At 42.0% G+C, this 16,482-nt stretch overlaps 1 protein-coding gene across 1 annotated transcript in view; it reads left to right on the forward strand.

Moving 5' to 3' along the window:
- Positions 1-16,482, forward strand: part of LOC138951250 (calpain-5-like) — a 132,648-nt gene that overhangs the window by 32,505 nt on the left and 83,661 nt on the right. The window contains exons 2-3 of the mRNA XM_070322898.1: positions 9,193-9,350; positions 12,290-12,428. Of these exons, the coding sequence (XP_070178999.1) occupies positions 9,198-9,350; positions 12,290-12,428 (292 nt within the window). The 5' untranslated portion in view covers positions 9,193-9,197. The remainder of the gene's footprint in view (positions 1-9,192; positions 9,351-12,289; positions 12,429-16,482) is intronic.

Here is a 16,482-nt window from a genome sequence, read left to right on the forward strand (position 1 = left end):
AGGGAAGGAAATTAAGGAGCTTTAATTTATCATCTGTTGGCTTATTTGACTCATGCAGAATTAGTTTTGCAGCACGGCGATGAAGAGAATTGAGTCGTTTGAGATGAACATCACTGCAGTTATCCCAAAGTGTTGAAGCAAAGTTGATATGGGGCATTATGTGAGCGTAATAAAACAACTTGAGTGCTTCCACGTCGGCATAATGTCTTAATTTAGACAATAAGTAAAAATTTTTAGATACTAATTCATTTGCAAATTTTACTCAAGTGAGTTTGCCATTTCAATTCTTGATCAACGGTAACCCCTAATAATTTATGCTCTTTAACTTGTTGCACTTGAGTTGAATCAATTGACAGTTGAAGTTGTAAGGGTTTTAATTGGTGTTTTTGTCTAGTTGTAATCACCATACTTTTCGCCTTAACAGGGTGAATAACCATTGCATTAGTGGTGCACCATTCTGTCATCTCATCTATACTTTTTTGAAGAGATTGGTTGACGGCTACCAAAGACTTCTGACTGGTGTGGATTGATGAATCATCCGCAAAGAACTCACATCTTACTTTCTCATCTGACACATGAAGAGGTAAATCATTTATATAAATACAGAACAATATAGGTCCTAATACAGACCCTTGAGGCACACCACTTTTGACAAAATCATTCGACGAAGTTTTACAGTTGATGAAAACATATTGTTTCCGTTTTGAAAGATATGATTCGAAGAAGGCACAAGCAGAGTCATCTTTTAAGTAGCATTGTAATTTCTTTAATAATAAGGAGTGGTCTACAAGGTCAAAGGCTTTTTTAAGGTCCAGGAATAACGCTCCTGTTACTTCGGACTCATTAATTATAGCTGATAACCAAGTTTTACATAAAGAGCTGAGAGCAGTGTGGCATGAATGCTTAGAGCGAAATCCAGACTGAAATGGATGAAACAAATTAATTCGTTCCATATATTCCAGTAAATATTTCTGAATATGCTTCTCCAAAGGCTCTCAAGAGAGAGAGAGAGAGAGAGAGAGAGAGAGAGAGAGAGAGAGAGAGAGAGAGAGAGAGAGAGAGAGAGAGAGAGAGAGAGAGAGAGAGAGAGAGAGAGAGAGAGAGAGATAGTACATAAGTATACATCACAATTGCATATACCAATAACAATCGCTATTACTTCTTAATTAAATGTAGACTTAAATTATCTATAATGAATGGGGCATACTGCACTCAAATTCGTTTTGTCCCAAGTCGGCCAGTTGAAATAATACATTCCTGGACTTTATCAAAAGCAGATTCATTTAATTCTTTTGACAAACTTGCATCACCAAATAAGAGTGTTGGTATCGTAATTTGATCAGTAGGGAGAGTACTTATTGTTTTGGTTCGGTCTCTATCGTATTGAGGGCAATCTAAAAGAAAGTGTTTTACGTCTTCTGATGCGTGGCCACAGGCACAGTTCTTAGTTTAGCAGGGACAGATTGTAAGACTAGGCGTGAGCCTAAAATCTCCATCCTTGAGTAATAAAGTTCGTTCATTCGTTCGTTCGTTCTCTCTCTGTCTCTGTCTCTGTCTCTCGCTCTCTATCTCTCTCTCTCTCTCTCTTACTCTCTCTCTCTCTCTCTCTCTCTCTCTCTCTCTCTCTCTCTCTCTCTCTCTCTCTCTCTCTCTTTCTGTCGGCCCAGTACGTATCAAGAGCCAGTACAGTTGATAATGCTGTGAACGAAGGGCTCACTGCTGAGTTCGACACAATAACCTCAGCCCCTTACCAAAACCTACAAAGAAAAACACCCACAATATACGAAGCAACGATCCCACTAGCAGACTATGTTCAACCGATATTTCAAGAAAGTGGGGTAAAGTGGATGGCCCACATTCCCATTCACCCCTTCCCCTTTTGGTTCATGGAATCCCCCATTATCATCCCTGATCATGATCTGGGTATAACAAAAAAAGATAACCATGTCAATAGTAAGAGAAATCATCTCAAACAGTTACAAAGATCACCTACAGATATTTACTGACGGCTCAAAACAAAATGATGACCAAGCTGGCTGTGCTTTTGTCATTCCTGACCTCAAAATAACTAAACAAAATTAAACTCAATAAGGATGTGTCCATTTTCACTGCAGAAATGTACGCCATCTTAAGACCTCCCTCGACCCCCAACAAGAGTCGTGATTTTCTCCGACTCGAAATCCGCTCTGACTGCTCTCCAAAATGGTTCCAGAAACCGGGAAGAGCTTCAGACGAAAATATTGTTCCTCTGTCACCAGATCATTGCCTCTGGGACATAACTGACCCTTATGTATATCCCCTCACACACAGGGATCAGAGGCAATGATATGGCTGACACAGCAGCAAAAGAGGCTGTCACAGATCCAGCAGCATTTCATGACCTAAAATTAACAAAGACGGAAGCAAAACACAAAATGGCCAAAGTTGCCAGGTGTCACTGGGAAACACAATTAAAAACAGAAGGCAATGCTAATGGTTGGTTTATTCTGCCCCGACAAGCAAAACAAAACAGGCCTACACTCCCCAACCCCCTCCTTAAAATACTTCGCAGAATTCGCACGGATGGATGCGCTTTCAAGTTCTTTCCCCGTCTCTGTGAATGTGGACAGTTGCTATCTTTTTTTTTTTTTTTTTTTTCTTTAATATTTTTTTTCCTGTTTTTATTTTTTTTACAACACATTATACATTACATCACAATTCACATCGCCACATTCATACCTACAACATGCATAAAAAGAATGATCTAGAACAGAGAGAGAAGTAGAGAGAGAGAGGGAGAAAGTTAAAGAGGCACTGTATAGGACCGTTTGACTACAACAACTACTAGACCTTTAAACAATATTGATTGCTACAAGATTCAAGTTTACAACAGAATATATATCAAGATACTGTTAACGAATTAGGGAGGAGGAGTAGAGCCTAGTACTGGACAATTTTCATGAAACCAGGTTAGAATATGGTTGCCAGAGGCGGTCAAACTTATCTTCTGCTAATCCCCCCTTGTACTTGTCCAATAAATATCTACTTTTCAAAAATTTCAAGAATATCGGAAGCATCGGTCTTTCAGAGTTCCATTTACATTTGTAAATATAAAATTTGGCCAATAAAATAATGAAATCTAAGGCTTTATCAGTGAACATATTTTCCTGAACTCCAAACAATACCAACGCTTCCGAAAACCGGAAATTAGTAACATGATAACAACTATTATTTAACAGTTCCTGTAGTGCAACACAGATTGAACAAGTTCAGGAACACCGTGTGTTATGGGTAATTATTGATCGTGAACGCAAGTGGTAGGCACACCTACAGTACATTTGTAAGAAATTATCCAATAATGGTTTTTTGCTTTTCAAGTTAAAGCATTTTGCTGATAGAAAAACTGTAGAAATGTTTCACCATGCTCATATAATGCCTCACATAAATTATGTTTGAACTCTCTGGGATGGCAGTGATGTGATGTCCACTTAAGGACATTAAATGATCTCTATCGTCGTTCGGCTAAACTCATTGTTGTGAACACGTTTCGACAGACATGAAGTCATCAATTCTTAACTCCATGAGACAAGCATCTTCAGCTGAACGAGGCAATTATAATGCACAAAATGTATTACGAAAACGTGGCGCTTTTATATTTCATCATTATTTAAGAAAGCCACCGACAGATATGGATCTGCCAACCACATCCCACCAATTCCACGAATAGACCTTTATAAAACCAGCCTTGCCTTTTCGGGAGCATCGGTTTGGAACTCCACGAATAGACCTTTATAAAACCAGTCTTGTCTATTCGGGTGCATCAGTTTGGAACTCCACGAATAGACCTTTATAAAACCAGTCTTGTCTATTCGGGTGCATCAATTTGGAACTCCACGAATAGACCTTTATAAAACCAGTCTTGTCTATTCGGGTGCATCAGTTTGGAACTCCACGAATAGACCTTTATAAAACCAGTCTTGTCTATTCGGGTGCATCAGTTTGGAACTCCACGAATAGACATTTATAAAACCAGCCTTGCCTTTTCGGGAGCATCGGTTTGGAACTCCACGAATAGACCTTTATAAAACCAGTCTTGTCTATTCGGGTGCATCAATTTGGAACTCACTGCCAATTTCTTTGAAACGCTTGAAGTCCCTTTAAAGTTTTAAAAAGTATGTTCATAATCACCTCATATTTTGATGATTTAGATGTTCCCGATCACCGCCCCCCCCCCCCCCCCCCCCCTCCGTGGATACGCTCAGTTTATAGACGGTTATAAGTTGATTGTATTTGCAGAGCTGTGCTGCTGTTATGCTAACATCGGATCCTCGTCATTGTTTCTCTATAGTGCCTTGTTTAGATAGTGCCTTGTTTCTCTATAGTGCCTTGTTTCTCTATAGTGCCTTGTTTCTCTATAGTGCCTTGTTTCTCTATAGTGCCTTGTTTCTCTATAGTGCCTTGTTTCTGAGTTGTTCTTTGCTACTGGTCACAAGTGGGGGTCAGCTCAGACGGACGCATTTTTTCAATACAGTCTAGGGGAGAAACTGGTCACAAAGCACCCAGTACATGCCAGAGAGATAGGAGAATCGGCACAATCAAAGAAAATAACAAAATCATTCAATAGATATGGAAATATTACGATTTACTGTGAAAATGCTAGCAAAAATGGCGTCCAAAAATGGGAACGCACACTTGGTGCGTCTTTGAAGACTTACCTCCCGTTCTGTGTTGTTGATAATAGTCGTGTTTGTGCTGTTTTTGTTGAAATAGTATCTAATAAAACTGATGCAGTTCTTGAAATGTTGCAAATTATTGTTGTCTTTGTGAAATGCGAGAGTGTTCTCATGCGTAATCTGCATACGGCTGATGTCCCACATAGGGTACCCCATTTCGATCAGCGTATCACTCCAAATGAGCTTCATAGCAGAAAAGCAGATACACTACCAAAAAACTGCATAACAGATCTACAAGTCTGAGCCAGAATCATTGCAATTTACTTTCTGTATAAAATACTGCAATCAAATTTGTTCACGCCGTCCCACAAATAACGCAGGTTACCCTCGCCTTCGATTCAAAGTAACTCCAATCTGACTGAATTACCATCGAAACGCAGATGACGAACTGATTCACCACACATTTGTGGTATTTTACACACAAATTTCAACTGTGTTGTTTCGCGATAAACAGCCATAAACAAACAAATGTGGCGCCGTCACGTCGCCTCGGAAGGAATAACGCAGGTGACCAAGACTTGTTTCCGATACCTGTCTGATTAAAATCATCGTTTTTTTCACAAATGACGGCTCTTTGGCAGATCTGGTGAGTTGGAAACTGTCTATGAATGTTTCATTTAATGTCAAATGCGTACATTCTTGTCGATATTGTTACCTTTGGGCTCATAAATTAAGTCAATCGTCGTGTTGTCCGAAAGTGACTTTTGTCAGCATAGAACTTACTGTGCTTTGATCATTGACTGAGAAGAATCTTCCGATGACACTAGTTCATTTCACTACGCGACTGCAGATCTGCAAGGAAACTTATGGCAGGGGAAATAAGCTTAACTGAAGACGAATAAGCGGAGTAACTGTTCTTCAACGGATTGCTCTCACTGATCTAAATATTTAGATCTTGTCGTCTGCTAGTCTGCTAGTAAGTAGTCTTCGGTCGTGTGAAAGTCACATCTATTTCGACTGTGTGCATCGATCCGTGTAGTGAAATGTTGATCTTTGATGATTTGGCAACATAACTTTGCTAAACTGATGTGCTTCGAGTGTATCTCCCCGTTAACCGCATTTGAAAACGTCTTTTAACAAGACCATGTTTCGACAGCCCAGACGGGGAGGATCCTCGATAGCTCACAGGGTATATAATGTTTTCCGCCGTTTTTTGAAGAATCCTTTCAAATTTGCTATTCCAAAAGTACCTTATGACACGACTCGAGTGGCAAAGAACATTCTCTGCAATTCCTGTCTCAGTCCGTGCAGCCGTTTCGGGTCCTATCGTCATCATACAAACATACACACAGACACACAAGAACCAGCTTTAAAAGTTAGATTATGTAGGAACCATGTGAACCAGTGATTTTTTTCTTATGTACAACAGATACTACAGTATTTCTGCTTTATGAAAAGCAATATTTCAAAAACAAAACTAGAGATTTGAATTTTGACCACTTTTCCCCCTTTCTGTCACCAGTACTGAAGAACAACTGATCTCTATAGTGCCTTGTTTCTCTATAGTGCCTTGCTTATATATGTGTATTTTCCCAAGCATTGTTATGTTCTTTTTGGCGTAAATGACAGTATCATCATCATCATCATCATCATCATCATCATCATCATCATCAGCAGCAGCAGCAGCAGCAGCAGCAGCAGCAGCAGCAGCAGCAGCAGCAACATCATCATCATCATCATCATCATCATCATCATCATCATCATCATCATCTTGGTGTCTGAATTCTAAGTTTTATGGTGTTTCTGTTTTAGTATTAAATAGTAATGTTTTGTTCGTTTGTTTGTATGTGTTTTGTCCCAAGAACAGATCGTAAGAAAAGGCCTAGCCTTAAATCTGTATCCTTGTAAAATAAAGTTCAGTCAGTCAGTCAGTCTCTTTCTCTCTCTCTGTTTTTATCTCTCTCTCTTTTCTGAGATCGACACCTGCATCAGTACAAATAACCTGACACAAGAAATGCGCTAGGTAGCGGAACCAAGCACTCTGTTCTGCAAAGATAACGGATTTACAATACAATACAATACAATACAATACTCTTTATGCATCTCTAAAAGAGAAATTACACGCTTGACTGTGTGTCTGCAAAATCAATCAACCAATCAATCAATCAACCATGCATGTAGCAACATTCACATCGCATACTCACATCATATCGCCACACGCAAACACTGTACCCACACACCTACTAAAACAAGCCTAAAAATAGAAGCAATGCATTGCCTGTTATAAAAATTATATCACATTATCACCTTATCACATTTTAACCACATTATCGTATCACTTTGTATCCTATAAATCAATTTATTACCAATTCAGTGCCCCATATGGCTTTTTGACCAATCAGGACGGATTCTAGGTGACCTGTTAAATGTTATAACGTTCAGGCAGGGACCCTTTTTGTTTATCAAGCTAAAAATTGACAAAACAAAGTAAAAATTTAAATCAACAATATCAGCGTGATTTATTCTAAAGAATGACACTTCAAATACTGTCAGATAATACTCTCTTTATGTAAAAAAATACCGAAAAGCGAGTTTTGCCGGTGGGTGCTGTACGGAACAGCAAGGCACCGCCCATCCTCTAAGTGTGCAGTGCCGACCTGCTCACTTGAAATCTAAATGATCAAAGTTCGGAAAAATCAAGTGAAACTGCGTCACTCGCTTTACGTCAAATGTATCTTTACGTCATTTCCCATCGGTCTGGAGTCGGTTCTAAATCTGTCCCTCTCTGTTCAACAAGAAAACCCAAAGCAACCGACACGCATGTTCAACATGGCTTATCTTGTGAGATTGTTGTGTGTCAAACGCATTTGACCTGTGAATATTCATCACGTAATGTGTGTGACTCTGATTGGCTGACCCAGGTCACGAGAATTCTTTGACTGACAGGCATAATCAGGTAGGAGCGCTCAAGTTCCCATTGCGGCTGTTCTGTCTAACTCGCGCGGTCGTTTCGAAATTTCTTTTGGTCGAAACAAACAGTAATAAAACCGTTATTTTTAAAATGCTGACTGTTATCAAATGATAACAGGCATGTCTCACAAACGATACCAGCATTCGCCTAAAAGGCTCATGCTTGATATCTTTTTTCTCGACATGCCTGTTATCATTTGCTAACAGTCAGCATATTAGAAATAACTCATAATAACTAACAGCAGAGAAAAACAACTGATAAAAGGATGTCAAATTATGCAGTTGTCAGAGCGACAGCACCAGCACCTAGCGCCCCACCTGAGAGTTGAAGATGTGAATTGCAGATGGAATGAATGAGTTTCTGTAGCGTGTGGTTCTTGTGTATAGCTGTCTAAATCTTAAGCTTCTGTCCATCCGTCTGCTGTCAAGTTCAGGTCTGAGTGGGTGCGTGTCATCGGTCAAAATCTTCTGTAGCCTGTCAGTCAGTCGTCGTTCCTGCGTTGATGCAAAAGTGTCCTGCTTCCTCCCAACTACCCCACCTGCTTTCTTAATGAACTTCTCTAATCTATCCCTGTCCTGCTTGCTGATGCTGCCACTCCAACACACGGATCCAAAGCACAGCACACTATTGCAGGTTGAGGTATAAAACATCTGGATAATCTCTTGTCTAACATTAACAGATCTGAGTTTTCTCAAAAAGTACAGGCGGGAGTGGAGCTTCTTCACAATAGCATCAGTATTGGATTTGGCGTTCACTTCGTGTGTGAAAGTGAAACATGCCACGTCGCGCCTATTCTGAATGTATGTCAATTTTGTAATTGGTACCTTACGTTTTGTCGGGTTGATTTCGGTGGTACTCTTACTTCGGCGGCAATCACGTGACACCTGCAAAATGCATCTTTATTCCACAAAGTCTGCCAGAGAGCCAAGTTAGCGGTCACGAGACACCTGCAAAATGCATCTTTACTCCACAAAGTCTGCCAGAGAGCCAAGTTAGCGGTCACGTGACACCTGCAAAATGCATCTTTACTCCACAAAGTCTGCCAGAGAGCCAAGTTAGCGGTCACGTGACACCTGCAAAATGCATCTTTAATTCACAAATTCTGCCATAGAGCAAAATTAGCGGAAAGTTTGAATGCGAATCACACTGGGATGAGTGTTTAAATTAAGGTACGAACATTAGTGCAATAATGTGTCCGCAGAGTGTATTTAGACTAGGCGTGCAGGTGGTGCTATTTTGAATCGCCTAAGCAATCGGTTAGTACTGAGCAGTGTCCGGCCTTATGTGTGTTGTTACACTGTGTGTGTACAGGTACGTAGGATGTGTTGTTACAATATCTGTGTGTGCAGGTAGGATGTGTTGTTACACTGTGTGTGTGCAGGTAGGATGTGTTGTTACAATATCTGTGTGTGCAGGTAGGATGTGTTGTTACACTGTGTGTGTGCAGGTAGGATGTGTTGTTACACTGTGTGTGTGCAGGTAGGATGTGTTGTAATACATTGTTGTTACACTGTGTGTGTACAGGTAGGGTGTGTTGTAATACAGTGTTGTTACACTGTGTGTGTGCAGGCAGGATGCCGAAGAATTTCCGCGGCCAGGACTACAGCGCCATCAAGAAGTCATGCCTGAAGAAAGGCGAGCTTTTCGAGGACCTCGAGTTCCCCGCTAGCAGCAAGTCTCTTTTCTACACCAAGGTGGACTCCGGCATAGAGTGGATGAGACCCAAGGTAACTTTATATATAGAGTTGGTGAGACACAAGGTAATTGTATACATAGAGTGGGTGAGACCCAAGGTAACTGTATATATAGAGTGGGTGAGACCCAAGGTAACTGTATCTATAGAGTGGGTGAGACCCAAGGTAATTGTATCTATAGAGTGGGTGAGACCCAAGGTAATTGTATCTATAGAGTGGGTGAGACCCAAGGTAATTGTATACATAGAGTGGGTGAGACCCAAGGTAACTGTATCTATAGAGTGGGTGAGACCCAAGGTAGTTGTATCTATAGAGTGGGCGAGACCCAAGCTAACTGTATCTATAGAGTGGGTGAGACCCAAGCTAACTGTATCTATAGAGTGGGTGAGACCCAAGGTAACTGTATATATAGAGTGGGTGAGACCCAAGGTAACTGTATCTATAGAGTGGATGAGACCCACGGTAATTGTATATATAGAGTGGGTGAGACCCAAGGTAATTGTATCTATAGAGTGGATGAGACCCAAGGTAACTATCTATAGAGTGGGTGAGACCCAAGGTAATTGTATCTATAGAGTGGGTGAGACCCAAGGTAACTGTATCTATAGAGTGGGTGAGACCCAAGGTAACTGTATCTATAGAGTGGGTGAGACCCAAGGTAATTGTATCTAAAGAGTGGGTGAGACCCAAGGTAATTGTATCTATAGAGTGGGTGAGACCCAAGGTAACTGTATGTATAGAGTGGATGAGACCCAAGGTAACCGTTTCTATAGAGTGGGTGAGACCCAAGGTAACTGTATCTATAGAGTGGGTGAGACCCAAGGTAGTTGTATCTATAGAGTGGATGAGACCCAAGGTAATTGTATCTATAGAGTGGGTGAGACCCAAGGTAACTGTATCTATAGAGTGAGTGAGACCCAGGGTAATTGTATCTATAGAGTGGGTGAGACCCAAGGTAACTGTATCTATAGAGTGGGTGAGACCCAGGGTAATTGTATCTATAGAGTGGGTTAGACCCAAGGTAATTGTATCTATAGAGTGGGTGTGACCCAAGGTAACTGTATCTATAGAGTGGGTGAGACCCAGGGTAATTGTATCTATAGAGTGGGTGATACCCAAGGTAATTGTATCTATAGAGTGGGTGAGACCCAAGGTAATTGTATCTATGGAGTGGGTGAAACCCAAAGTAATTGTATCTATAGAGTTGGTTGAGACCCAAGGTAATTGTATCTAAAGAGTGGGTGAGACCCAAGGTAATTGTATCTATAGAGTGGGTGAGACCCAAGGTAACTGTATCTATAGAGTGGATGAGACCCAAGGTAACCGTATCTATAGAGTGGGTGAAACCCAAGGTAATTGTATCTAAAGAGTGGGTGAGACCCAAGGTAACTATAGCTATAGAGTGGATGAGACCCAAAGTTACTATAGCTATAAAGTGGATGAGACCTAAAGTAACTATAGCTATAAAGTGGATGAGAACCAAGGAAAGTATAGCTCTGAAGTGGATGAAAGTCAAGGTAATTGTAGCTATAAAGTGGATGAGATCCTAAGGTAACTTTAGCTATAGAGTGGATGAGAATCATGGTAACTATAGCTATAGAGTGGATGAGAACCAAGGTAACTATAGCTATAGAGTGGATGGAAGTCAAGGTAATTGTAGCTATAGAGTGGATGAGACCCAAGGTAACTATAGCTATAGAGTGGATGAGAACCAAGGTAACTATAGCTATAGAGTGGATGAGAACCAAGGTAACTATAGCTATAGAGTGGATGAGAGTCAAGGTAATTGTAGCTATAAAGTGGATGAGACCCTAAGGTAACTATAGCTATAAAGTGGATGAGACCCTAAGGTAACTATAGCTATAGAGTGGATGAGAGTCATGGTAACTATAGCTATAGAGTGGATGAGACACTAAGGTAACTATAGCTATAGAGTGGATGAGAGTCATGGTAACTATAGCTATAGAGTGGATGAGACCCAAAGGTAACTATAGCTATAGAGTGGATGAGAGTCAAGGTAATTGTAGCTATGAAGTGGATGAGACCCAAGGTAACTATAGCTATAGAGTGGATGAGAGTCATGGTAACTATAGCTATAGAGTGGATGAGACACTAAGGTAACTATAGCTATAGAGTGGATGAGAGTCAAGGTAACTATAGCTATAGAGTGGATGAGAGTCAAGGTAACTGTAGTTATAGAGTGGTTGAGACCCAAAGTAACTGTATCTATAGAGTTGATGAGACCCAATGTAACTGTAGGTATAAAGTGGATGAGAGTCAAGGTAACTATACCTATAGAGTGGATGAGAGGGGTGTGATTACGGGTGTTTGGTTACAGGCAGGGTGTCATCACGGGGCTGTGATAACAGGAGGGGTGTGTGTGATAACAGGAGGGGTGTCATTACGAGTGTGTGATAACAGGAGGGGTGTCATTGCGAGTGTGTGATAACAGGAGGGGTGTCATTGCGGGTGTGTGATATCTGGTGGGTTGTTATTACGGGTGTGTGATAACAGGAGGGGTGTCATTACGGGTGTGTGGTAACAGGGGGGGATGTCATTATGGGGGGGGGGGGGGGTGATAACGGGAGGGGTGTCATTACGGGTGTGTGATATCAGGTGGGTTGTCATTACGGGTGTGTGGTAACAGGGGGGGGGTGTCATTACGGGGGAGGGGGGTGATAACGCGAGGGGTGTCATTACGGGTGTGTGATATCAGGTGGGTTTTCATAACGGGTGTGTAGTAACAGGAGGGGTGTCATTACGGGGGGAGGGGGGGGGGTGATAACGGGAGGGGTGTAATTACGGGTGTGTAATAACAGGAGGGGTGTCATTACGGGGGTGAGATAACAGGAGGGGTGTCATTACGGGTGTGTGATATCAGGAGGGTTGTCTTTACGGGTGTGTGATAACAGGAGGGGTGTCATTACGGGTGTGTGATATCAGGAGGGTTGTCATTACGGGTGTGATTACAGGAACTGTGCAAGGTGCCTAAGCTGATCGTGGAAGGCGTGACGTGCGATGACCTCAACCCCGGGGAGCTGGGCAACTCCTGGTTCGTCACGGCCTGCTCCTCTCTCGCACAGGAAAAGAAGATCTGGGCCAAGGTACCGCGTCAGTGTTGGTTGTTACTGTATGAGACTTTGTTGGTTGTTACTGTGTCAGTCTGTGTTGGTTGTTACTGTGTCAGTCTGTGTTGGTTGTTACTGTGTCAGTCTGTGTTGGTTGTTACTGTGTCAGTCTGTGTTGGTTGTTATTGTGTCAGTCTGTGTTGGTTGTTATTGTGTCAGTCTGTGTTGGTTGTTACTGTGTCAGTCTGTGTTGGTTGTTACTGTGTCAGTCTGTGTTGGTTGTTACTATGTCAGTCTGTGTTGGTTGTTACTGTGTCAGTCTGTGTTGGTTGTTACTGTGTCAGTCTGTGTTGGTTGTTACTGTGTCAGTCTGTGTTGGTTGTTACTATGTCAGTCTGTGTTGGTTGTTACTATGTCAGTCTGTGTTGGTTGTTACTGTGTCAGTCTGTGTTGGTTGTTACTATGTCAGTCTGTGTTGGTTGTTACTATGTCAGTCTGTGTTGGTTGTTACTGTGTCAGTCTATGTTGGTTGTTACTGTGTCAGTCTGTGTTGGTTGTTACTATGTCAGTCTGTGTTGGTTGTTACTGTGTCAGTCTGTGCTGGTTGTCACTGTGTCAGTCTGTGTTGGTTGTTATTGTGTCAGTCTGTGTTGGTTGTCACTGTGTCAGTCTGTGTTGGTTGTTACTATGTCAGTCTGTGTTGGTTGTTACTGTGTCAGTCTTTGTTGGTTGTCACTGTGTCAGTCTGTGTTGGTTGTTACTGTGTCAGTCTGTGTTGGTTGTTACTATGTCAGTCTGTGTTGGTTGTTACTGTGTCAGTCTGTGTTGGTTGTTACTGTGTCAGTCTTTGTTGGTTGTCACTGTGTCAGTCTGTGTTGGTTGTCACTGTGTCAGTCTGTGTTGGTTGTCACTGTGTCAGTCTGTGTTGGTTGTTATTGTGTCAGTCTGTGTTGGTTGTTACTGTGTCAGTCTGTGTTGGTTGTTACTGTGTCAGTCTGTGTTGGTTGTTACTGTGTCAGTCTGTGTTGGTTGTTACTGTGTCAGTCTGTGTTGGTTGTTACTGTGTCAGTCTGTGTTGGTTGTTACTGTGTCAGTCTGTGTTGGTTGTTACTGTGTCAGTCTGTGTTGGTTGTTACTGTGTCAGTCTGTGTTGGTTGTTACTGTGTCAGTCTGTGTTGGTTGTTACTGTGTCAGTCTGTGCTGGTTGTTACTATGTCAGTCTGTGTTGGTTGTTACTGTGTCAGTCTGTGTTGGTTGTTACTGTGTCAGTCTGTGTTGGTTGTTACTGTGTCAGTCTGTGTTGGTTGTTACTGTGTCAGTCTGTGTTGGTTGTTACTGTGTCAATCTGTGTTGGTTGTTACTGTGTCAGTCTGTGTTGGTTGTTACTGTGTCAGTCTGTGTTGGTTGTTACTGTGTCAGTCTGTGTTGGTTGTTACTGTGTCAGTCTGTGTTGGTTGTTACTGTGTCAGTCTGTGTTGGTTGTTACTGTGTCAATCTGTGTTGGTTGTTACTGTGTCAGTCTGTGTTGGTTGTTACTGTGTCAGTCTGTGTTGGTTGTTACTGTGTCAGTCTGTGTTGGTTGTTACTGTGTCAGTCTGTGTTGGTTGTTACTGTGTCAGTCTGTGTTGGTTGTTACTGTGTCAGTCTGTGTTGGTTGTTACTATGTCAGTCTGTGTTGGTTGTTACTGTGTCAGTCTGTGTTGGTTGTTACTGTGTCAGTCTGTGTTGGTTGTTACTATGTCAGTCTGTGTTGGTTGTTACTGTGTCAGTCTGTGTTGGTTGTTACTGTGTCAGTCTGTGTTGGTTGTTACTATGTCAGTCTGTGTTGGTTGTTACTGTGTCAGTCTGTGTTTGTTGTTACTATGTCAGTCTGTGTTGGTTGTTACTGTGTCAGTCTGTGTTTGTTGTTACTGTGTCAGTCTGTGTTGGTTGTTACTGTGTCAGTCTGTGTTGGTTGTTACTGTGTCAGTCTGTGTTGGTTGTTACTGTGTCAGTCTGTGTTGGTTGTTACTGTGTCAGTCTGTGTTGGTTGTTACTATGTCAGTCTGTGTTGGTTGTTACTATGTCAGTCTGTGTTGGTTGTTACTGTGTCAGTCTGTGTTGGTTGTTACTATGTCAGTCTGTGTTGGTTGTTACTGTGTCAGTCTGTGTTGGTTGTTACTGTGTCAGTCTGTGTTGGTTGTTACTGTGTCAGTCTGTGTTGGTTGTTACTGTGTCAGTCTGTGTTGGTTGTTACTATGTCAGTCTGTGTTGGTTGTTACTGTGTCAGTCTGTGTTGGTTGTTACTGTGTCAGTCTGTGTTGGTTGTTACTGTGTCAATCTGTGTTGGTTGTTACTGTGTCAGTCTGTGTTGGTTGTTACTGTGTCAGTCTGTGTTGGTTGTTACTGTGTCAGTCTGTGTTGGTTGTTACTGTGTCAGTCTGTGTTGGTTGTTACTGTGTCAGTCTGTGTTGGTTGTTACTATGTCAGTCTGTGTTGGTTGTTACTATGTCAGTCTGTGTTGGTTGTTACTGTGTCAGTCTGTGTTGGTTGTTACTATGTCAGTCTGTGTTGGTTGTTACTGTGTCAGTCTGTGTTGGTTGTTACTGTGTCAGTCTGTGTTGGTTGTTACTGTGTCAGTCTGTGTTGGTTGTTACTGTGTCAGTCTGTGTTGGTTGTTACTGTGTCAGTCTGTGTTGGTTGTTACTGTGTCAGTCTGTGTTGGTTGTTACTGTGTCAGTCTGTGTTGGTTGTTACTGTGTCAGTCTGTGTTGGTTGTTACTGTGTCAGTCTGTGTTGGTTGTTACTGTGTCAGTCTGTGTTGGTTGTTACTGTGTCAGTCTGTGTTGGTTGTTACTGTGTCAGTCTGTGTTGGTTGTTACTGTGTCAGTCTGTGTTGGTTGTTACTGTGTCAGTCTGTGTTGGTTGTTACTGTGTCAGTCTGTGTTGGTTGTTACTATGTCAGTCTGTGTTGGTTGTTACTGTGTCAGTCTGTGTTGGTTGTTACTGTGTCAGTCTGTGTTGGTTGTTACTGTGTCAGTCTGTGTTGGTTGTTACTATGTCAGTCTGTGTGGGTTGTTACTGTGTCAGTCTGTGCTGGTTGTTACTGTGTCAGTCTGTGTTGGTTGTTACTGTGTCAGTCTGTGTTGGTTGTTACTGTGTCAGGCTGTGTTGGTTGTTACTATGTCAGTCTGTGTTGGTTGTTACTATGTCAGTCTGTGTTGGTTGTTACTGTGTCAGTCTGTGTTGGTTGTTACTGTGTCAGTCTGTGTTGGTTGTTACTGTGTCAGTCTGTGTTGGTTGTTACTGTGTCAGTCTGTGTTGGTTGTTACTGTGTCAGTCTGTGTTGGTTGTTACTGTGTCAGTCTGTGTTGGTTGTTACTGTGTCAGTCTGTGCTGGTTGTTACTGTGTCAGTCTGTGCTGGTTGTTACTGTGTCAGTCTGTGTTGGTTGTTACTGTGTCAGTCTGTGTTGGTTGTTACTGTGTCAGTCTGTGCTGGTTGTTACTGTGTCAGTCTGTGCTGGTTGTTACTGTGTCAGTCTGTGTTGGTTGTTACTGTGTCAGTCTGTGTTGGTTGTTACTGTGTCAGTCTGTGTGGGTTGTTACTGTGTCAGTCTGTGTTGGTTGTTACTGTGTCAGTCTGTGTTGGTTGTTACTGTGTCAGTCTGTGTTGGTTGTTACTGTGTCTGTCTGTGTTGGTTGTTACTGTGTCAGTCTGTGTTGGTTGTTACTGTGTCAGTCTGTGTTGGTTGTTACTGTGTCAGTCTGTGTTGGTTGTTACTGTGTCAGTCTGTGTTGATTGTTACTGTGTCAGTCTGTGTTGGTTGTTACTGTGTCAGTCTGTGTTGGTTGTTACTGTGTCAGTCTGTGTTGGTTGTTACTGTGTCAGTCTGCGTTGGTTGTTACTGTGTCAGTCTGTGTTGGTTGTTACTGTGTCAGTCTGTGTTGGTTGTTACTATGTCAGTCTGTGTTGGTTGTTACCATGTCAGTCTGTGTTGGTTGTTACTATGTCAGTCTGTGTTGGTTGTTACCATGTCAGTCTGTGTTGGTTGTTACTGTGTCAGTCTGTGTGGGTTGTTACTGTGTCAGTCTGTGTTGGTTGTTACTGTGTCAGTCT

The sequence above is a fragment of the Littorina saxatilis genome, linkage group LG16, assembly GCF_037325665.1.
Source record: "Littorina saxatilis isolate snail1 linkage group LG16, US_GU_Lsax_2.0, whole genome shotgun sequence".
In the NCBI taxonomy this organism is placed as follows: domain Eukaryota; kingdom Metazoa; phylum Mollusca; class Gastropoda; order Littorinimorpha; family Littorinidae; genus Littorina; species Littorina saxatilis.